Source organism: Lampetra planeri, chromosome 4 (genome assembly GCF_965212315.1).
Source record: "Lampetra planeri chromosome 4, kcLamPlan1.2.h2, whole genome shotgun sequence".
NCBI lineage: Eukaryota > Metazoa > Chordata > Hyperoartia > Petromyzontiformes > Petromyzontidae > Lampetra > Lampetra planeri.
Window position 1 is genome coordinate 12928038 of NC_136110.1, and position 23091 is coordinate 12951128.

General features: G+C 44.4%; 1 protein-coding gene across 1 annotated transcript; it reads left to right on the forward strand.

Annotated features, from left to right (window-relative positions):
- The first annotated feature begins 2294 nt into the window (after positions 1-2294).
- Positions 2295-22631, forward strand: KIFBP (kinesin family binding protein). Its single transcript, XM_078593306.1, has 7 exons — positions 2295-2810; positions 3729-3827; positions 3982-4061; positions 5482-5665; positions 7327-7408; positions 9837-9949; positions 14887-22631. Exons 1-7 carry the CDS (start codon positions 2295-2297, stop codon positions 15811-15813), a joined length of 2001 nt encoding a protein of 666 aa, XP_078449432.1. The 3' UTR covers positions 15814-22631.
- Positions 22632-23091: the final 460 nt, after the last annotated feature.

The following is a 23091-nucleotide window of genomic DNA, read 5'->3' on the forward strand; positions in this document are numbered from 1 at the left end:
TGCGATGGTATAAAATGCTCGTTTTATAAACACCTCGAAATTACAGAATCGCAGTTCGCTTTTCCGCTAAGCCCAATGGCGCAATGGGACAGGCAACAACTGAGGACGCCCAATACCGGGCTGCGAGAGTCGATAGCCGATACGATCGATCGCAGACTGAGCGAGGCGACCAAGTCGACAAGAGTCGATAGCCGACGCGAGATCGGCAGTGGCGACATCACTCCGTCGCTGTGCTCGGAAGTGACATCCCCTGTGACGTCACCACGCTCGAGCGTGGTGACGCGCTGACGTCATCGCGCCCACCGCTCGCCCGGGCCGTGTTGACGTCACTGTGGTTAGGACGTCCACGCTGGGCCGTGATGATGTCATCAAATCTCCTCGCATGGGCCGTGGTGACGTTATTGGCACCTTCTACAAACAGAATGAGGGTACCCCTATGGGCTCCCCCTTGTCACCAGTGATAGCCAATGTGTTCATGGAAAAGTTTGAATCAGACGCCATCCCGACGTCCACCCTGCGTCCTTCCCTGTGGAAGAGGTATGTGGATGACACTTTCGTCATTTGGCCACATGGCCTCCCAGCATTGAACCATTTCCTGGACCACATCAATTCCAGACACCCATCCATCAGATTCACCATGGAAGTGGAAAAAGATGGCAAACTACCATTTTTAGATGTGCTGTTTGAGAGGAGACCTGATGGATCCTTGGAACATTCTGTCTACAGGAAAGCCACCCACAGATTCTTACTTGAAACCTGATTCCCACCACCAACCGGCTCAAAATAATTATCTCATCAAAACACTATACCAGAGCTCATGGCATCTCTGACCAACACCACCTGGCCAGTGAATTAAGACATGTACATCGGGCCCTCAAGATGAACGGATACTCTGACCGCACTATCCGCCAAGCTGTTTCTCCCACCATACAGAAACAACCACTTGAAACTCCGATCAAAACTATCACGTTTCCATACATAGCAGGCGTGACCAAAAAGATCTCCAAAATTCTAAACAACACATAAGATCCACGTCCGACTCAGTAAAGTACATCAAATCCGTGATCTAATCCCATCTGTGAAAGAGGTCATTCATGATTTGCAATACCCTGGAGTCTATAAACTGAGTTGCATCTGTGGTGATTGTTACATTGGGGAAACGAAACGCCATGTCTTCGATCGTGTCCGCGAGCACAAGTCAGATCTGAAACACGGCAAAATTGAGTCTTCCGCCGTTGCCGATCATTGCTACAACGCTGTGGGCTCTCATGTCTTTTTCGAGACCAAGGTGCTCTGCAAACCTTCTGGCTACCATCAAAGGTTTGCACACGAAGCCATCCAGATATACAAACACAGACATACCTTCAACCGTGATGATGGGTACAAATTGAGCAACCATTGGAAAGTTGTTATTAACCATGTAAAAAAATTTAACTACGCATATGTGTACCATCTTATTTGACAGGTACTAGTCTACTTTACGGAGTGTTGACATATCCAGCGTTTAACACTACTGCTTTTTATATTTTGGATTTGGCAGCCAACATCGGCCGTAACCCCGAGTTGAGGTGCACCAATTGTTCCCTTCTAGCCCCCCCCCCACAGTTCCATTCATTGTCTACCACATTCAGATAAGCCCCTCACCCCTCCCACTTGACTTGTATTTAAGAGCTTGTCTCTTGGATTTTTCCTCACTTGATACAGTAAATTTAGCTGCGAAGGTCTCACCTGAAGACGGGGACCTGTGTGGCCTCCGAAACGCCGTGAGTTAATTGATTTATTTTCATGTATTATTATTATTTTATTTCTATTATTTAAATTTTTTACCTACGTGACTTTACCGAAAAAACCTAAGAGTACGTTTTTAAACGTAGTGACGTCCCCATGCTACGCCGCGATGATGTCATCGTATCCCATCGCCCTGCCCGTGGTGACGTTTTCGCGGTTACGTCACAAGAACTCAAGGCTGTAGGGGACGTCATTAAGTCACCCTCGCCCGGGCCGCGGGGACGTTGAACGCGGGTGCGTTTGACCGACATGACGTCATCACATCACCCTCGCCCGGGCCGCGGGGAGGTGCTGTGAACGCGGTTGCGTTTGACCGATATGACGTCATCACGCCACCCTCGCCGCCCTGCTGTGAACGCGGTTGCGCTGGGGCGTGATAACGTCATCACGTCATCCTCGCCCGGGCGGCGGGGACGCGCTGCTGTGGACGCGGTTGCGCTGGGGCGTGATGACGTCATCACGTCACCCCCGCCGCGCTGCTGTGGACGCGGTTGCGCTGGGGCGTTATGACGTCATCGCGCCACCGCGTCTCTGCAATGGAGCACCGCGATGGAGGAGACGGCGGTGGCGACGGCGGCGGCTACGGCGGCGTTGGCGGCGAGGAGTTCGCGCAGTGGCGCGTCAAGTACGCGGAGGCGCGCCGCCTCTCCGAGGTTGAGGCGAAGCGCGACCCGCCCGGGGAGCCCTTCAAGTCCAAGTACGCGGCGCGGGAGCTGCTCTACGAGCTCAAGCGGGCGCTGAGCGGGCGCGGTGAGGGGGGAGGAGGAGGCGGCGACGAGGAGGAGGAGCAGCGGCAGCAGCAGCAGCGGGAGGAGGGCGAGGGGTGGGAGGCCACCGGGGCTGCCGCTCCGGGAGGTCGCGGGGAGCGCCTGCTGAGCGCCGCGCTGGAGCTGCAGATCGGGGTGAACCTCATGGAGACGGAGGAGCTGGCGGGCGCCGAGGAGCACCTGGAGGCGTGCCTGAGCGGCCTGCGCGCAGAGGGGCTGGCGCCCGACGCCGTCTCCGTGCTCATGCACGCGCAGGTGGGTGGTCACTTGCCATGTCACGCACCTTCACGGCCCTCTCATCGATGGAGAGCCCACGCGCGATCATTCAGTCCCATCCGTGGAGAAATCCGATGAGCTGTGAAGCTCTTTTTCGCGGGTCAGAGCGTTCCAACAAACGGTACAAAAACACGATAGGAGTGCTTTTTATAGGAGTGCCAAGTTTCGGAAAGGTAAGCAAATCATTTAAAATATACAAATAAAACTAAACATTAAAAAAAGTATGACCAGGTAAAGCCCTATGATGTGAACTTATTTTTCAGAAGCGACCTGGCCACGTGATAGCTCAACAAAATGGCTTAATATCATGTGGAAATTCATAGCAGCAAAATAATCTTCATAATCTCAATGCACGTTTCTAAATGTGGAGGACCCGGAGAAAAAAATTCATACGACCACGGGGAGAGAGAGAGAGACATGTAAACTCCAAATATACAGCAGGTGTCAGGGTTGGAATCAAACCCCCGACCTCCTGCATACCAGGCGAGGAAGAGAACATCACGCCATATGGGTCGGACATGCGACGACGTTCTACTGAATCTATTCGTTTTCCCAATCATGCATAACACAGGTGTTATAGGTTGTTGCATTATCAGCAGACCGTCCAGCAACATTACATTTTTGGACAAACTCTATACTCCGATAGCTATGGTCCCACTGACCAGAGTGGTGAAATATGGTCAGAATCAGATGTTCAGTATGGGTTGGTCAGAAAGTTGGTCATTCAACCCAAAATATAGATCAACCAAAGCCTGAATTAGTCCTTCAAAGTATATGGACCTAACTTTATAAAGCACCATTTGGACCGTGATATTTCTTTACCTTCTACATTTCTGATTTTGAGGGAAAAAGACATTGCCACTCTTAAATAAACACGTTTTATTGTCCATTCCACAGAATCAGCTGGGCATTCTGTGGGCAAACCGGGACGACATGAGCAAGGCACGAGTCCTTCTTGAGAATTCCGAGGCCCTTTACAAGACCTTCATGAAAGAGGTGAGCACAGACTGCCTGCGTAAAAACAGGGTTTACTACAGGTCAACAAATCGGTGGTGCTGTTTTTCTCAGTTAAAGTATTGATGAACATTTTTTTTTATTTTGGGTACTGCTTTGCCTTTTTATTCAAAGTGGTTGTTTTACTTTATTGCAGGTTGGAACTCCTCCGTTAGACATCCACGACTTGTTTACAAAAGAAGATGACAAATGCTCGGAGCAACAACGAAGATTAAGGTAAATTGTCCCAATGCCAGGTACTGTTGTATATGTCGTAAACTTCCTACCATGGGACTCGATAGTTCAGGGATCGGCAACCTGTGGCTTCGGAACCGCATGCGGTTCTTTAAGGACCGCTTCGTGACGTTACTTATTAAGGACCCACCGTCTCGCATTTACACGCATTGTGGCTCTTGAAATATTGATTTTTTTTACAGAATCCGAAAATAATAGACTTTTCTTGTTATTTTGGTTGCCGACCCCTGGTATAATTCCTCCCACTGGTTCAGGGTCAACCAAAAAAAATGAATGCTATAATATTGATAATCCAAGCGGGGAAACTTTATATGTGCAGAGACCACACAAGGAATTTACCATTGCCTAGGAACCGTTATGGCTGACAGCTGGTTCTCTGATGAACCCCTTTGAAGGTAAAATGCATCCATGTTTCCCCTGCTGCGGACTACCATTAATGTCTTTCTACAAGGCGTGTGAGGTGCAAGATTGAGTAGCGTTTGTCAACATAAACACATTCAATTGTGAAATTGTTTTAATTACATTTGGGGAAAATGTGTTTAAAAAATGGTATGCATATATGGGGTGCATATTTTGAACACTTACCCTGATTATGGCCTTCTGCCCCTGTCCTTAAATTTCATATGACCAACATGATGAGTAGAAAACCAGATGAAAGTGGGGCCCTGGTCTAGGCATGTGTCATCTCTATAGTACAACATTCACTACTACTGGCAGACAAGTTTCCAGTAGGTCAATGGAAATCACTATAGTATGGTGGTATTTGGGTGGTTGTACATTAACTGAAGGCAGATGAGCTTCCATGAGACTAATTCTCATCCACAAACACTGGGAGGAGAGTGGCTCCCTGCCACTAACTACCACATCATGATGTAAGTAAGCTGTTTTAGATATTCTCCTAGTTTGAGAATTGTGTTCAGTACAGTCAGGTAACCATTGTTGTTGTGGGTAGTGGATTAATTGACCCATGTTCACCACCGTGCACGAGTAAGCAACATTAAGACTTGATGAGTGGAGACATGCTGGGCAGCGTGGAACGGGAGTGAAAGGTGGTGGACACTTTCCATGGCAGTGCAGGTGAAGGTTTCTCACGTGGGACATGATATCTCAGAACCAACGCTTCTCTACAACATGTAGCTTTAACCAACGTATGGCGTTTCTCCAGCATTTTTCTGCCACTCTTTTAACATCATGGTAAGTATTACGGCGCACATTGCTGCCTTATATGTAAGAGTATTGCAGAAACCAACTTAAGAAGTTTTTTTTTAAAGTGTCGTATGTATGTAGAACTTCTTGTGCACCGTACTTAGCCAACCGTGCCGATCGGAGGTTACATGTTTGATGAACGATAGATGATGAAGTGGCCGTGGCAAACCCAAACCTGTGTGTGTTTCTGGTCCAGGTTTGAGCTTGCGCACACCCACACCCTCTACTACCTGGCTCAGGCGTACAAGAGCGGCGAGGAGAACGAGAGGGCTGCACGCTACTGCCATTTGACACTGCAGCGTCAACTCCAGTGGCAGCACTACGACCCTGTTGAGTGGGCGACCAATGCCGCCACTCTCTCCCAGTACTACGTGGCCCACGTGCGTACATTTATGTTTTCAGTAATACTCCCGCATGTCCCTTGATCTAATCTACAATCTCCCTCTTTTTTTTTTCCTTCAAAACCTCTGATCCACATTAGTTTTGAATTCGGTCAAGTGGTACCTGCCTGCTTTGAAAAATCTATTGTTTATACAGTTTTGCCTTAAATGTAAGCTACATTTTTATCGGTGAATTAACCCAAAGAAAATAACTAGATTGAATTGTTATGTCTGTTACTTAATGCGGGGTGGAGCAGATGTAAATCACTTATATATATTTAAAAATAATACATTTACAAAGTAATACGGAATATTTTTCTATTGTAGGTTAACAATACTTGATGTTAATTTTGATGTTACCAGGTGGCTTATAGGTCCACACGCTCACCTGGCACTGATAACATCACTGAACTTGGGTTTTAATCCAGGCGGCCACGGTGATTAGACATGGTTCTCAAGTACTGTATAGTGAGAGTTTGAGGGTCTTAGCCCAGTCACCAATGGCTGCACACAAAATTTAGATCTGCCCTTAATTTGGATGAATTCCACCACCTCTCCAGTAATATTTACCATACATCTCTCATTCTATTTTTAGTGATTACAATTCTTTGCATGTTAAAATCTCAATCTCGTATGCATGAAATCAACTGAACCACAAGAGGGAATATAATGACATACACCTCTTAATCTCTCCACATACTTCTTTTTTTAATCCACCAGCATATTGGCTTTTCAGACCAATATTATTCAGCAGCATTTGTTTAAAGAAACTCTGAAATGGTTATTTGCTCTTGATTTGAAGCTTTCGTGACTGCGGGAATTCATACTCTTTGGTTCTTTCGGTAAAGTCAGGTAGATAGGAAAATAAACAATAGATCACCTAAGCCCTCTTTGAATTTCACCCCCACCCTCTCGCCTGTTACGGCCTCCCCTCCCCCTTCTCGGATCGATACAATGCCTCGTCACAATGGCATGCTTCTCTCACCTGAAGACGATTGCTTGTTGTTGCGATCAAAACGTCGTAAACTATTATTTATTTTCCTATCTACGTGACTTTACCGAAATAACCAAAGAGTATGGTTATTTGCTGTTATGGTTTCATCAACAAAATCTAGCTTCTTGACTTAATGCTTTCGTGACTGCAGGAATTAATATTCCTTGGGTCTTTCGGTAAAGTCACGTAGATATGTTCAAATTATTAAAAATAAAATAAACAAAAAACTATGACGGTTCGATCATAACACAAGCGATCGTCATCAGGAGGAAAACAGAGGGGGAAAGCTGCTAAAAGCAGACTGTTTTAAAGGTTTGAAATGGGTGTAGCCCAAGGGTCATAAACTAAGTGGGCGGGGCTAGTGATGTTAATGTGAGAAATTAGCATGCTAATGTAAGATCTACGTGACTTTACCGAAAGACCCAAAGAATATAAAAATGTAGCTTGTTTTAAAAATAGGTTGTGAAACAAAATGAAAACACTTTTTTAAAATAAAATTTTCATTGAACCCATTTTAACAATCACAACAGGAGCATTGCGCCCTCAAGAAATATAATGTTTAATATGGAGAGACGACCGGAAGTATCTTTTTTTTGTAAGGACAAACTCACGCTGGTCAGCGTTGCAGGAATTTAATGCACATGTGGTTTTCTTGTGGTTGTTACAGCAACGGTACCGCGTGGGGCGGCACTGTTTGGCAGCCGCAGAGGTGGTGTTGGGTCAGGCCAAGACTTCTGTGGACACCGAGGGTAAGTGTGCCAAATGTTCTCCACTCTGTATTCCATTCAGGTTCTTCATTCATTTTTATCCAAAATAACAAACATAATAGTGTTTTTTTGGGTTAGATCGCGTAAATATATAAATCTGTTGTTAAAACCCGCCACCACCCGACACAGCCAACTAGTAAGGGTAGTCACGTAAACAGAACATGTCAATTCGTCACTAGTACAGCACACTGGTGTGTTGGAGAGTCAAGCCACAACATTTACAATCTGAGTACAACGTTTCGCCAGTAATTACAACTAGCTTCATCGGGCGACAGCCAGATTTGTGGAGAAGTCTAACTGTTTTGTTCCTTATATAGAGGCGTGGATATGGTGACCACACTTCTGCGCTCTTGCGCAGAGGCAGGGGGATTAATGAGTCAACGTACATTATGCATGTGCATTATGTGAGCCCTTTGAACTTGTCCTTCCTGCCTATTGTGTGTATCAAAATATCCGTGCCAATGGTAATCCCTGTTGAAGTATGGTGCCCTTTATAGATAGGCATGCATTTAAATAATGTATTATTTGATGATTTGCTTCCACGCAGCACGAAGGCGGTAGCTATTCGAATGGTTAAGAGTATTTTTTATTCCTTTCAATTTCGATAGATTCTCTAATTAGTCTTGGTTAGTAGTAGCTAGTTTTGCACAGAACTTCAACATTATCAAAATAAATTGTGTCCTTGTTGGCACGTGTGTTCTGCTACTGCTGACAGTTGTATTTGGAATGAAAGTGTTTGTCAACCACAATTGTAATCACATCCTTTGCCAATCATGTTTACTGTCCATTAATTGTTTCAATGTGATACAAACATTTCTACAAAATTATAATTTGCACTTTGATAATTGTGATATTAACTTGATTCTAACCACAAAGCTCAGATAATCTGAGGCATCGCTGTCCCCATTAAACAAGGTTTCTGCATTCTCTGATGTTTTAACCCAAAAAAACCTCTTATGGATGATATTGGTCGCGAAAGCCTACGTGTTAAACCAAAATAACAAAGAACAAAACTTGTGCAATCCTCCCAATACTCCTTCTGCTCTTGGTTTCTCCCACTGTTTGTAAGATTGAGCTCATTCGGTCGACCCTTGTGTCTACCCCTCTCCCCAAAGCTCAAATTTCTGCACTTTCCTCTCCTCCATGCTCCACTGTCCCTCCTCTCTCCGCCTTCATGACGTCTCGAGTTGAGCTCTACCATTGTTATTTTCAAAACTCACCCTGCCTCTTACCCCCTTGACCCCATTCCTGCATCCCTTTTTCCTTTCCCTCTCCCCTTGATCATTCCCTACCTTGTGTCTCTTTTCAACTCCCCTCTCTACATTGGTGTCTTCCCTCCACCTTCAAATCCGCCATCATTTTTTATCTCCTCAAAAAAACATCCCTTGACCCCACCATTCCAGGCAATTACTGCCCTATATCTATTTTGCCTTGCTTTTATACAATTCTGGAATGTCTTGTTCATTACCGGCTCTCACTCTACATTTCTTCTCATTCCCTCTATCCCCAATTCCAATTTGGGGTTTGTCCTCTCCATTCCACCGAAACAGCCCTTTTCAATGTCGAGGACCATCTTTTAAACTCATTCCATGCTGATGTCACTTCAATTCTCATTCTTCTTGACCTTTCCGCCGCCATTGATCACGACAATTCATAAATAATACATTATAAAGAACAAAGTGTTTTTATTACCTTTGATTATGATGATTTGACGACGATCGAGGTGGTGTTGATGGTGAGGAATTCAGAAGGATGACTTCTTGAGAGATGCAGGTGTTTGATAACGCACAGTTGTTATAATTTTTGTACAATTGGGGAGCACTCGCCACAACAATTTCCCTGATTTCATTCGCCTCCTTTTTAATAGACCTCACAGTCAGCCCGTTTATGCCAAAATGTCCAAGTCGACTGAAGTACATGGAGAATAAAAATGCACAATCGCTAGTTCGGAGCGCGATTACTGTGAGACTAAGGACTAAGCGGGCAGCCGAGGGGTCGTGCCTAATCTTCGCAGACAGTTTCAAATGTAACAACATTCTGCGCACACCTCCCCGGTGTCGGTGGTCTGGCACGTCGTACACTCGCGAATACTGGAGTCCGACGAGTTGCGAAAAGGAAATTAGTAGTATACATTTAGTAACTCGTGAATATGCGAACCGCAGAAATTAATAACTCGCGCATAGCGAGGGTTCACTGTATATTTATAGTGGCCATCCTGTGGAAAGGTTTGTCCATAGTATTGGAATGTGGCCTTTCCAATGTTGGCTCTGCCAATAATGGAACTGTGCTACATCAATGCATATTACTGAAAGGGCAACTTTGGTGCCTGAATGGGATTTTAGTTTTAAATGAAGGATGTGCACTGTATGCATGATTTTTGTAAATACACTGATATGTGACATTATTGCAGAGGCGGAAGATATGGACTGCGCGCAGAGGATTGCCCAACGACAGGCGGAAGTGGCGCGCTGCTGGATCAAGTACTGCCTGAACCTGCTGGAGGACTCGCGCAAGCAGCTAGAGGTGGGCCCTTAACTAAAACACACGCACACAATTAACTTGGCCACATCTCTCAAATACATGATGATTATATCATCATTGATCTCTGTAACAGAGTCTACAATGATCCGGGTCGCTTGGGGAGAGTGGCATTGGCGTCACCAGGAATCGTACCATGGTAGTGCTCGTCGGCCCTGTTTGTATGAGTGATGGAACATGCCGTGTGCGCGCCACGGGAGGGACGAGCAATGTGAGCACATTGAATTTGGTCTCCGGGGTCCGAATATGTTATCCGGACGTCGGTGTACAAGTGTAGAGAAGTTCCGACGGACGTACTCGGAGACGGAGGTAAGTTAAGGGCTTCCACCAGGGTTTATTAAAGCTTATCAATATTACACAGGGTACACAAATCCCTGGGGCTAGTGGTCCTACTCTGAGTCCGGGTCCCTGCTGGCTAGCTCCGGTCTCTCTCTCTCGTGTCGGATCGTGGACTCTGCCGACTCCACCGACCGGAGAGAGAAGCACCTCTACGGCTACCACCGGCTTCTCCCCAGACTCGCTATTCAATCCCTCTCTCTACCCCTGGTTCCCTCTTCACCCTGCTTACTCTACCCGTTCCCACAGTGACCCCGCTTACGTCACGGGGTATCCCTTAAGTACCCTAGGAGACGTGACGTCATCGCACTAAACGGCACACCTGACGTCACGTCCCCATTTTACTCCTCTACACAAGTACTCTCATAGCAATTATGAGGTTTAGGTAAGAGTCAAGGTTTGGATAAAGATTGGTGTCAGGATTAGAGACAGGGTCAAGTCTGTCGTTAGGATTAAGGTTCACTTTGGGAGTAACTCATAGTGTAATTACAAGTTTTAGCAAAGAAGAATGATGTAAACTGCCGGGATGGTTAAGCTGCCACAGGGTGCTGCGGTGGTGAGATGTTAACTACCTTACCTGATATACAGGAGGTCATGGGCTCGATCCCAACCCTGTGACGCATGCTGTATATTTGGAGTTTGCATGTTCTCCCCATGGTCGCATGGATTTTTCTCCAGGTCCTCTAGTTTTCCCCTCCACATTTATAAACGTGTTTAAGAATTTGGCTGATATACTTTTGCACACGATAAGCCACTTTGTTGAGCTAACATTTGTGGCCAGATCGCTTCTGAAAAGAGCTATATAGCTGTGGGTCTTACCTGGTTAAATTAAAATAGTTTCTTTTTTTTTAGTTTGGTTTTTCTTTTTTAATAAATATTGTAATAGAAAACTGTACCCCAGCGTCAGAATCATATGGAATGTCAAATACTGTTCTACACTGACATCAGGTGCTTGCCAATAGCACTTTCCACAGATACTGTAATATGAATAAACAAGGGAGATAATTGGTTTTGTACAAGTGCTGCTTTGTGCATCATTTAGGAGAATGAGGTTCACGAATGCATCAGTAGGTGGCATTAGGGTGGTGTGAAAATAATGTTCGGTTGTGCTAAAGTCAACCAGCATCTTTGTTACTCAATATGCCCATCGAGGTCACAATGGTAATATGAAGGCTGCTTGGGTTAGCTTTTCAGATATGGAGAAGTCCCTACTATCTGCAAAAGTAATCTTGATAACACTTCGGTTTCGCACACTTGCGATTTCCCCCTGGCCTTGGTTTAGACTTTAAAGTCTGAAGATCAATGTGGAGCCCTCGTGGCCTACTATCATCACTCAAACCAAAACTGCCACTCCACTCAACACCCACTTGTCATCACGAAGATTACCTCACGCACCACCTCCACAATCCACCAGATGGCACCCCACACCAACTACCTCATCCCACAATTCAGCACGCAATGCCAGTTGCCACGACAACTCCACACCATCGAGCACCACGCTTTGCAATATCCAGTTCACCAATGCTTCATCCCCCCCAGTCCACAGAGAAGAAAAGGGGTTCCACAATGCAAGTCGGGTAACGCCGCATCTTCTTTGTCACCGGCTGGTGTTCGGGGAGCAGCCTTCTGCTGCTTCCACTTAGCCCCGCCCTGTTCCTTCTCTGCTTTAGACTTGATCTTGGCCCTCGCCTTCATTTTGGGAATCCCTATTACTTCAAGGACGCTGGTGTACAGCACAGTAACCTTTTCCCCGTTCCGAGACGACTGAAAGTTGCAGGGTGGGTGTCCTGTTCACTGCCGAATCTCGAAACACGCAAGCGGTCCAGCGTTAATTTTACTTAGAGAGGCGTAGCGCCACTGTTTTTAAAAACATTGTACTTGCCGAAGAGAACCGTAGTGACACGACCACACTCTATGATACCTGGCACCAAACTGTGGCACACGCCCTCCTGCATGGCCTTGTGGGAGCATTGGTATCGATAAGGTTATTTTATTTTAGTTTTGCTTCTGAATCGGAAGAAAAACTGATGACATATTTTCGACGTACTTGTACATCATCGGAATGGGAAAGGGTTAAACTATACCATCAAACTACTGTGTAGTGCAGGATCGTAATCGCAGCGTAAAGCTGTGATTACAGTTTCGAGTGGATGTTGAGTTTCATTCAGCTCTCTTTCGATCCCCACCCTTGCTGTGAACATTATTGGTGGTGGAACTCACCTCCACTGTAGCTTGGTGTCTCCAAGTTCAAGTTCATTTATTAGGTATAGCCCTGTGTGCCATTCGGCTCTTGAATCGGGTGCAACCGCAACAAACAAAAAACAAAAACATGAACAAGAAAACATCTTAAAGTGACTATGTGACTCAGTGCAAACAGAAAATCCAGGAAAAAAATCCAGAAAAAAGCACCGTACACCAACGCTGTGTGTTATCTGTGCTGTGAGGTCTCCTTTTAGACATCCCCTGGTTATCCCTATCTCCAATGAGTGAGCATCTCCACCTAATTCCATTACACCTGGTTGAGTACCGAATTCTTCTAAATTATAACTCTGCACACAGTTCTTAACAATATCCTGCTTGGTCTAAAATGCATGCCAAATCAATCAGTGGTGTGCAAGCAATGGATCGCCTGCTGGGGAGATGTCATTCCCCCTCCATGTGTGCAAGTCCCACCAATCTTAAGGTGGCAATTCTGCCACTCCACGAGTGATACTGCACTTCTCCACATGTGCACGCTAAGCCTATCGCAGCTCAGTCACTCCCAATTGATTGTCGCGCATGCACCGTGACTGAATGCTCGATTTTGGCAGTCATCTCATTATCTGCATGTTCGACAATCTGCCCACCTGCGTAGGTTACTGCACCACTTCACAGAGAAAATGCTCGAACTTGCACCACTCAAACAGCTCGCAGTTCTCATCAGCCACTGCAGCGTCGACTTATTACAATAACAATTACATTCAATAACATTTTATATAAATCTACCTTTAGCTGTAATGCTCTATTTGACTTAATGAGGTAGGCACAGCGATTTGGGGGATACTTTATTCCCAGGCCTGCATGCCAGCAACTCTCATCTCTGTAAACCAGCAAGGCAAGCAAGGCAAGCAAGCTAAAAGCTAAGCAAGAGTAATTCATTGCTCAGTGTTTCACATTTTTAAACATGCATTCTATCGTTTTATTAAGCTATGCCATTCTTGATTAGCAAGTATATGTCATATATCTTCTTGGTTCTTTCGGTAAAGTCACGTAGAATGGAAATAATAAAATAATAAAAATAAATCATAATAAAATAATTCTCACGACGTTTCGGCCACAACGCAAGCAGCCGTCCTCAGGTGGAGAGCAGGTCTGTCGAGTAGACAGAGTCCTCAGGTGGAGAGCAGGTCTGTCGAGTAGACAGTCTCATTCAGACTCTGTTTACTCGACAGACCTGCTCTCCACCTGAGGACGGCTGCTTGCGTTGTGGCCGAAACGTCGTGATAATTATTTTATTATGTTTTATTTTTATTATTTTATTATTTCCATTCTACGTGACTTTACCGAAAGAACCAAGAAGATGAATCCCTGCAGTCACGAAAGCTTTAAATCGAAATATATGTCATATAGTTTAACATTATTATCCATAATAAAGGTTTTTTGGGTTATATGGCATAAATATAAATGTGTCGTTAACTCACCACCACCCAACAGAGCCAATTTAGTATGGTTTATCACGTAAACAAAACGTGCCAATATGTGACAAACCTTACTCATTGGCTCTGGTGGGTTTACGTCACATTTATATTTACGCGATCGAACCCAAAAACACCTTTATTATGTACATATCATATATTTAGGTTAGTGTGTGATTTAATTAAATAATTTAAATTATTCTTAATGAATGTATGTGATTTAGCAAGAATAATGTTTGTGATTTAGCAATATCATCATTATGTAGCAATAAAAATGAATATTCCTTTAAAATCTGGAAATTGTTCATGATCTGGTTACAGTCCTCACCGACAGCCATGAAATATCCACTACAGGATGAAGCCCTCCTCAAGCCATCGCCAATCTTTCACAGTCTCGCAACGAAACTATCATGCTCTGACACATGAGCTGATTCCATTGCTCCATCTCCATAATGTCTGCCCTCTTGGGCACGTTTCCTCCTTTGTCTGTCTTCATCCCTTCTAGCGACGTGTCCTACCCAAGCTCACTTTTCTTAACAGGCAGATTCTCAAATCCACGTGTTCCTCTTCCCGTGCCAGAGTTATTCCAAGCGTGCGCCTGCCTCTTCATGCTTCTTTGCAAACTTTTTAGATGTACATGTCGGGAGATGTAAATTGTTTCGGGAAAGAGTGAATTAATTTCTTTAGTATGAGGAATGCAAACCCTTTGACGTTTGCTGAAATGCAAAATTTGGGTCAACTTGATTTGAAGTAACATGGTTAAAAGCATTGAGTCGAATTTTTTTAAATGTAATCATAGTGCAGGGAAAATATGTACTTAAACGTTATGGCAGTTAGTAGGTGATGTAGTTCTTGAACTCATTGTTTTTTAAAGTAAACATTAAATGTGACCTTTTCTACATGTATCTGCAGGATGACATCAGCGAGCTGGACACTGAGCGGCAGTCAGAATTGCACGCAGAGCGTCAGCGCCAGCACGAGCAGGGTAATGGTGACATGGACGGGGACTGGAATGGAAACAATGAAGGTAGCGACGGTGCAGATATAAAGTTCAGCAGCCTGGTGAGTGTTGCCGATATGTTGGAGGCCTTGGCGGGAGCAGAAGAGCGTGTTCCATGCCGCAAAGCACTCAGTTTCCAGGAGGCGCGAGAAATATTCCTGTTTGGGCAGGCACGTGTGACACAAGCCAAGGAATTCTTCGTGCTGGACGGCCATGCCAGCGACTACGTGCAGATAGTGCGTGATCAGAGTGCACTGTTCAAAGCACTCGCCTTCTTCGAGGAAGATCTGGAGAGGCGCTGCCGCATGCAGAAGCGACGTGTGGACATGCTGGAGGGCCTCTACACGCAGCTCAACCCCCAGTTCTACCTGACGGCGTGTCGCCAGCTGTGCTTTGAGGTGGCCGACACGTACTACGACATGATGGATCTCAAGGTGGCGTTGGCGAACCACGCGGAGCAGTTGCAGCCACACACCGTCAAGAAGATCAATCTGCTGGCGCGCGCGGCCCTTACGCACTACCAGAAGTTCCTGGACTCGCTCTGTAACTCGCGGGGCGAAACGCCAGCGACACTGGACATCGATGTGGTCCGCCCGGCGCTTGTGGCAAAGTTCCGCATGGGTCGGCTGCACAGCAAATTGATGGTGTCCGACACGGCGAGCAGGCTTGCCAACGCGCGCCTGTCGCTCGAGTGTTACCGTTATGTGGTGGATTACTGCGACCAGAATCCAGACGTCGAGGAAGTGGCACAGCCCGAGCTGGAGCTCAGCAGGGAAATGGTCACTCTGCTGCCTGCCAAGATACAGCACATGGCTGCTGGCAGCCAGGTCTTCAACTAGAGCCGTCACATGTGTGTGTTTCCTGTACATGACTGCAAGAGCACTATTTCCAATTATCTAATCATGGGGAACTACATCTAAGTGTTTGACGAGTCTGTAATTGGAGTGATACAATTTAGTTTTTATTTTCAAGTGAGGGTTTAGTTTTTTTGCATGCCAATTTGTTAATTTAAACGGGTCAAAATCAGCCTCTATGTTCTCATTCTTTTGACCGCTATTATTTCCAATAAGTGCTCCAATACAATGTAATTTTGTTTTTTATCATTTGCAGAATGCACGGTCCTCAGACCACCTTAAGCTTGGTTGGTGGATAGTTTTAAACAATGTGCTTCATTGTCTGTATTGTGCCGCTGTTACAGTTCTAGTTGTTGCGTAAGCCCATCCAGTGCAGGCTTGCTACAAACAGGCCTTGGCCAGTTTGGAACCTGGTTTGAGCAGAGTCAAGGCACGGCGCCGAAGTTCAAACCCAGCTGGGCAGATCGTGGGGTCGGCCACGAGGATTCGGTTCCTGTTGACGATGCAAGTCACTCGTGCCACGAAGACCTTGCTGGTACATCCTGGCGTGGCACGTTGGTCCACGGTGGGTGCCGTGATGACAGTGCAGCAGTAGGTGGGCTAAAGAAAGCAACGTGCAGCACAGACTTTGGTTGTCGCAAATCCTCTCCCGGTAGCGTACCATTCGCAGCCTTCCGACGGATATATGGAACTGGTGGCTAAGGGGGATGGGAGTTGGTTAGCTCCTGAGATGACGCGCATTGCCTAATATGCGGATCGTGTCTCACCCTCTTGTCTTTTGAGGCAAATCTTCAGTTCGTGGCAGCACTAGCATTGTGACGATGTAACACACTCGACGCCATCTTGGTAACACTCGGCAGAAGACGCTGCATCTTCCAGCAGCCTGGCAGCCTGTTGATGTCATCGTTTAGTGGGTGTGTGGGAGGTTGTTGGTGTAGTGGTTAAACAAGGTAGCCACAAGCATGTGGCTAAGGATTTACCTCCTCAGAGCATTTGTTTTTTCCCCATGTATACTCTGAACCACCTGTCATGCAGAAGTAGTTTGATGATATAAACCACACATCTCAGCAGGATTCTGAACATCTTAAGGAGGCCACTGTTCCCGACTGTCATAGGTGGTTGTCAAGTTCAGTAAAGCTGCCAATGTCTTCAAGTAAAAAAAAAAAGTTCTCGATTCATGTTGTAGGCATCAGCACTTGTTCATATGTGCTGTAGCCTCGTCAGAAGCCAGCTTTGTTTGACACTCAGGATATCTTCCACTTCTGGTGATCTATGTTGGAGGATTGGACATTGCAAGACTTTGAAGCACACAGAGGGCAGTGATGTTGGCCACTTGCCCGCAGCAAGGGTTAGGTCTTTGTCCAGTTTGGGAAAGGGCGACGACTTTTAACTTGTGGTAGATCTTGGTTTCACGTGAACGTTGCGCAACTTTGTACCGGTGGCTGCCGAGCCGCTTCCAGGTCGCCGAATTAAGACTCCCCATTTCCGACTAAATCTGGTGAAGCCAAGCTCCTCTGTTGCCGCCTCCTATCTGGGACGTCTGGTGATTCAGTGAGATGGTCTGATACCACTGGGTCGCCGGATGACCCGTACCACTCGAGTAATGCTTGGAATGAGGGACGCTATAGGGGCGGGATGTTAACTCCCTCGCCTGGTATGAAGGAGGTCATGGGTTCGATCCCGACCCTGACGCCTGGTATATATTTGGAGTTTGCGTGTGCCTCCCCGTGGTCACATGGATTTTCCTCTGGGTCCTCCGGTTTTTCCCCCCACATTTAGAATCAACATGTGTTTTAGTATTTGGCTGTGATACATTTCCACGTGATAAGCCACTTCGTTGAGCAATAATTTGTGACCAGGTCGCTTTACATCTCAGTGGGCCTTACCTGGTAAAATAAAAAAAAGTTTTACTTTAAGTTGAAGGCATCGACGTGTTTAATGGATGGATTCCTCGGTTGGAATGAGTTTCCTGTAGACAAATTATGTTAGCGGTATGTTGAAAAGTGATAAATGCTGATGAAGCTGCTGACAGAACCTCGACATTGAGTTTTATAACTGGGAGTGCAGCCCCAACGGCATGCACACTGGATGGTGGTTGCATCATTGGCTTCCCCCGGTGAGACCTGGGTACTGATGGGAGGTGTGATGTGAACTGGTGAGCGTCTCGCCAGCAACTAATTCACATTTGGAATGTTATAATGTAAAATTCCAGTTCGAGGTGGACTTGGGTTTTTTTTCCTTGTAGAAAGTTTGAATACGTTTATGGAAAATATTAAATAAGTTTATGGATAATCAACAGTAATTCAATGATTATAATCATTATTATAATCATTGAACAATAACACTATGTAACACACTTTTTGTTCCTAGGTAGTAAGTGTTATTTCGTAATTGCTTATGCCTCAAAATTACAGAAAATGGCTATTATTTCCCACAAACTTTGCTTTTGTAACCAGGACAGTGATATTTTTAAATTTATCTATTTTCAATGAGAAAATGGGTGAATTTGTGTCTTTTCGTTCACATAAAGTCAGAAAAACAACATATGAATCAAAATGAACATGTAATACAACATTTACTACAAAAGGTTTAGACACCAAGGCGCACTACCACAGGCGGGACTAGCCCCAGCAGACCGAGTTCTCTGTGGGGAGGAACAACGTCAAGTGAGAGCCACTGATGGACCCCCACTGCACATCAAATTGGGCCTTATGAAACAATTTGTCAGAGCCGTAGATAAGGAGTTGGCAGCCTTCAAGTACCTTCAAGACTTCTTCCCTAAGCTGTCTGAGGCAAAGGTCAAAGCCGGTGTCTTCGTCGGACCACAGATAAAGAAGATTCTGGAGTGAAATGAATTCCCCAAGAAGGTCACTAGTAAGGAGAAATCGGCTTGGAACAGCTTTGTCGCAGTGGTTCGTGGCTTCCTGGGTAATCACAAGGTTGAAAACTACGTGGAGCTGGTTCAGTTTCAGTTCTAAACTTCAACAAACAAACATGGCTTAACCAGACGTTTTTGAAATCACCAAAATAAAGCTATAGAAACAATGTAATAGTAATCATAGGAACTGTGATTCAAATTGAACAATAAACGATATACATAACATGTACGACCCATCTGTGCAGCCATAGCTGGCAGCATGAGTCACTCCATAACAGCAGTAGTATCAAACATTTTCAATGCACCTTTAAAGATCAACACACTATAATCAAAACTCAAGATCATACTTTGCAGTGGATATCCGGAGAGATGCATTTGATTTCAGGCCACTCAGCATAGCAGTGGCAACAGGGGGTGTACAGCTTCTCAAGAGCAGTTTTGAGTGCAGATCTCACGGGTAATGATCCAAGTTTCAGTTTATTGGCGATAGCATTCCAGACTCTGGGGGCATCAACAGCAAAGGACCTTCCTACAGTATTTTTACGGCAATAAGGAATGTGAAGCTGGTAAATCAGCGAGGACCTTAGGTCACATTTGTTCTTAAAACACCATCGTAAATAAATAAGATCTGATGCACAAGCCATCAATCATTAAGAGATGTTACGTTTGACCCAATGTAGAGATCGCAGTGGTGGGTCCTATATGAGCAGTTAAATGCAAATCTTAAGGCCGAGTGATACATTTATATTGGCTGGGTAATTTCTGGGGAGTTGCAGGGTGCTGGGTATTTGCTGGGTAGTTGAGTCGGTGAGTCACGAAGCCTGCCTCTTGCCTGAATCGCCCGCCTTCTATGCATCTACGCTGCTATACACTACAATACACTACTATAAACTACTACTACACTACTATATAAACTACTATATACTACTAAATAAACTACCAAGTACTCTATAAACGACTACATTTAATCTAACCTGATTCCTGCAGTACATACACTAGAGAGTGGGGAAGGCGACCAACCGCCATCTTTAGCAGTGTGATGAGACTGGTGAAGAACTATGGGAAAATGGGCTGTAGGATGCCCCTCAGTCCATATCCTTGATGCTCATCTTTATAAATTCAAGGAGAACATGGGAGCGTACTCAGAGGAGCAAGGCGAGCGCTTCCACCAGGATATACTGGACTTTGAACGCCACTACCAAGGAAAGTATAACGAGAACATGATGGGGGCTGATTCATCAACGTGATTTATAGTATATTCGTAAATCTCGAAAAACTACTCATAAATCTTTTGTTGTCATTTTTGTATAACTTTAGTATAAATACATGCTAATTTTTATTCACATGTTTTTTTCTGACTATGTGAACGAAAAGACACAAATTCGCCCATTTTCTCATTGAAAATGGGTAAATATCAAAATATCACTGTCCTGGTCACAAAAGCAAAGTTTGTGGGGAATTATAGCCATTTTCTGTACTTTTGAAGCATAAGCAATGAGGAAATAACACTTATTACCCAGGAACAAAAAAAATTGTTACAGTGTAATTACTGGTTCCTGCCATAGGGATTGCCAATGGAGATAATCACCACTCAATGCTGTTTAAATACAGGGACATTGAATGTGATCTGTCAATTTAATTAATCAATCAGCAATTCAGGATGCGACTTGATAGTAATAGTCACTTTTAGATACATCTTTGGTTGGTCAGGTTTGGTTCATCCAATAAATAAATCTCGTGCTCATTAATCGTATTTTGTCATTGAAATGCCTGACTATGCATGGGACATTATATAGCAGTTGATATAATGTGGTGGTGGTTGGTGGCTGAAAGGATAGTAGTAACTTGTTGAAGTGTCTGTGAATGTCGTTGAAATACTAAAGACCAAGCAGCTTTTGGTAGTTCTTATGTGTTTGTGTCGTCATAAAGAAGGAACAAATGGAAAGGTGTGGTGGTATCAATTGCATTGGCGATGATCTCATAAATTTACCTTCAACGGACTGTTGGAGTTTGTCAAGGCTGAATGGGAGACTTGGTATACAGACAAGCTCATTCGCTCGCCTATAAAATGTGGAGCCTCAATAAAAAAAATAAACAATTGTGGCAGTAGCTCAGTGGACCAGCAAATTCTCAATCTTGACGTTCCACATATAATTACTGGCTAAAATAACAATATTGTTATATTTTAATACTGGCAAGAAAGGACCCATATTAATTACTGGTTAAGTCTGTTCATCCATTCGTCTCTTCGAGGTCAATACAATTAATGCCTCTAGGTGTGCACCGTTTTGTGGAAAGTTCAAAGTTGGTTCATGGATCGAGTTGTCCACCATGTAAGTAATTGGAATGTACACTGGCTTAAGACGATCAAAGGAAATTGATACTGCTTGTTGTTCTTCAAGGCATGGGAGGCACTGATTGGACGACGCTATGCTCGCCCAATCCTCTCAAACTTGGTAAGCTTAGCAGTGTTGATCCTGGAGAGTGCTCGTGTGGGTGACCACCATGCATGAACAGGCGATCGAGGGCAGTGCAGCAAATTCCATGTCCTCTACTGCGCACACCTTTACCAACCCACACCGACCGGTGCGGTGAAGTCTGGCCAAATAACCCTCACTGCCTGCACGGCATGGGGAGCCCTCATTCAGCAGCGGATTGACAAATGGGTTGTTCGTTAAGGTGGAATTAGCATGAAGTAGAATCGATGCTATACTGAACTTTAATATTTAACAACGTAATCTGTAAAATGTCAAATATATTGTCTAGACTGAGCTGCTATTTATATACTGTAAATACTTTCTGTTAGGCTACCCTGTGAGTTCATATTTTCCCATAATGCTGTGAAATGTTAATATTGATATATTTTTCATCTTGGCACATTTTTTAGCGGTTGCCGGGTGGCTTAAGAGTGCCGAGCCAGCACTACCGAGGGCCAGGCTTTATTAGAATCAGATATCCAGGGCAGTGTATGATCTCACCCTTGGTTACCACTGACTGTACCCAATTATTTTTATTTGGTCTTGCACTGAATTTATATCGGGTTGACTGTCACGCAATGAACATTTACTCCCTGTAGTAGACTGGGTGGACAGGTGCCCCCTCCAAAGATATTTGAGAAGTAGTTCTGTGACGGCTCTAACATGGGGTGAAGGATTCATCCAGGAGAGTTCTCAATTAATCCTTTGTCAATTGACATGAAGTTGAAAGTGTCATTGAGATACAAATAGAATTGTGTCATCAATGTTTTTTCACATTGTGCTCGTGTTTTCAGATGGTAGGAATTCTATCGTTGATGTTTTTGTTGCAAATTGTACGTTCTTTCTTGTGCACTGGATTCTCGTTGATTATTAAGTAGCATCACTTCATCATGAACAGACATTGTCCAAGCATCATAATTGTTTCTCATGTTTGATTAGTTTATTTTTCAAACACCGCTTAGCAGCCAGTATTAACCTATTATCTAAATGTGTAACGTCAAGGGGATTTAATATAAAAAAATATTGCAAGTGCGTTTAAAAGTAACACAAGTACTGTTGTTGCAATGTCCTATTTAATTACATATTGGAAAACGTGTACGTGGGGTTTAGTGTTGTGGCTTTGTGTCTGTGCTCGGCTTGTACAATATTACACTTGTACCCCTGCCTCAAGGAAGATGCAAACCCAAAAACAAATAGCTATTAATACAACAGATACTTACCAAGACTGTGTGCTGGGCTGTCCAAAATAAGCTTGAAGTCATGTTAGTAAGGAAAACAGACTTTATTTAGAATTATAGTGACATTCCTTCAGTGAGAATGCTTAGTTTAAATAAAATAACATAGTTTGGTGTTGCTTCTTCCTATATTCTCCACAGGAAATAATATTTGTGAATGCTTGAATGCAGCCTTTTTTGTTAAACGAATAAAGAAGTCGCATGGCACAATCATCGTGTTGTCTGTGATTGTCACTGCAACTATCAAGATTCAGGCGATGAATGTTATTGAATGATTTGTAGGTTTCGAGTGAGTTGATAGGGGTGATAATATTTACAAGTTATTTTTCTGTACCGTTTTCGGGTTCTCCATTACGCATTTAGTTGGAATAAGGAGCTATTCTAAAATGTAAAAAAAGAAGATATGATTGGCCAACAATTAAAGGCAATCGGGGACATTGTGTTTGGACCAAACATAGCACAGCACATTATCTGCATGGCATACCTGTCAAAACTAATAACAGTTCATACTTACAACTAAACTTCCGACTGTTTTGGCGTTCCATGACAAACACTATAAGCAGCAAGACAAGAATACATTTTTAAAAATCCCATCTTGAGCAAAACATTTTATAAACACTATTTTAAAAAGATGTGGTCTAGCTTCCAGTAAGTTACGTCAGGTGGGTCCACC

Bases quoted from the DNA above. Each gene is read 5' to 3' on its own strand.
- KIFBP (XM_078593306.1), top strand. From the start codon at position 2,295: ATGACGTCATCGCGCCACCGCGTCTCTGCAATGGAGCACCGCGATGGA. The intron at 5,666-7,326 runs GTGCGTACATTT...TGGTTGTTACAG, and splicing joins CCCAGTACTACGTGGCCCAC to CAACGGTACCGCGTGGGGCG. The intron at 9,950-14,886 runs GTGGGCCCTTAA...ATGTATCTGCAG, and splicing joins ACTCGCGCAAGCAGCTAGAG to GATGACATCAGCGAGCTGGA.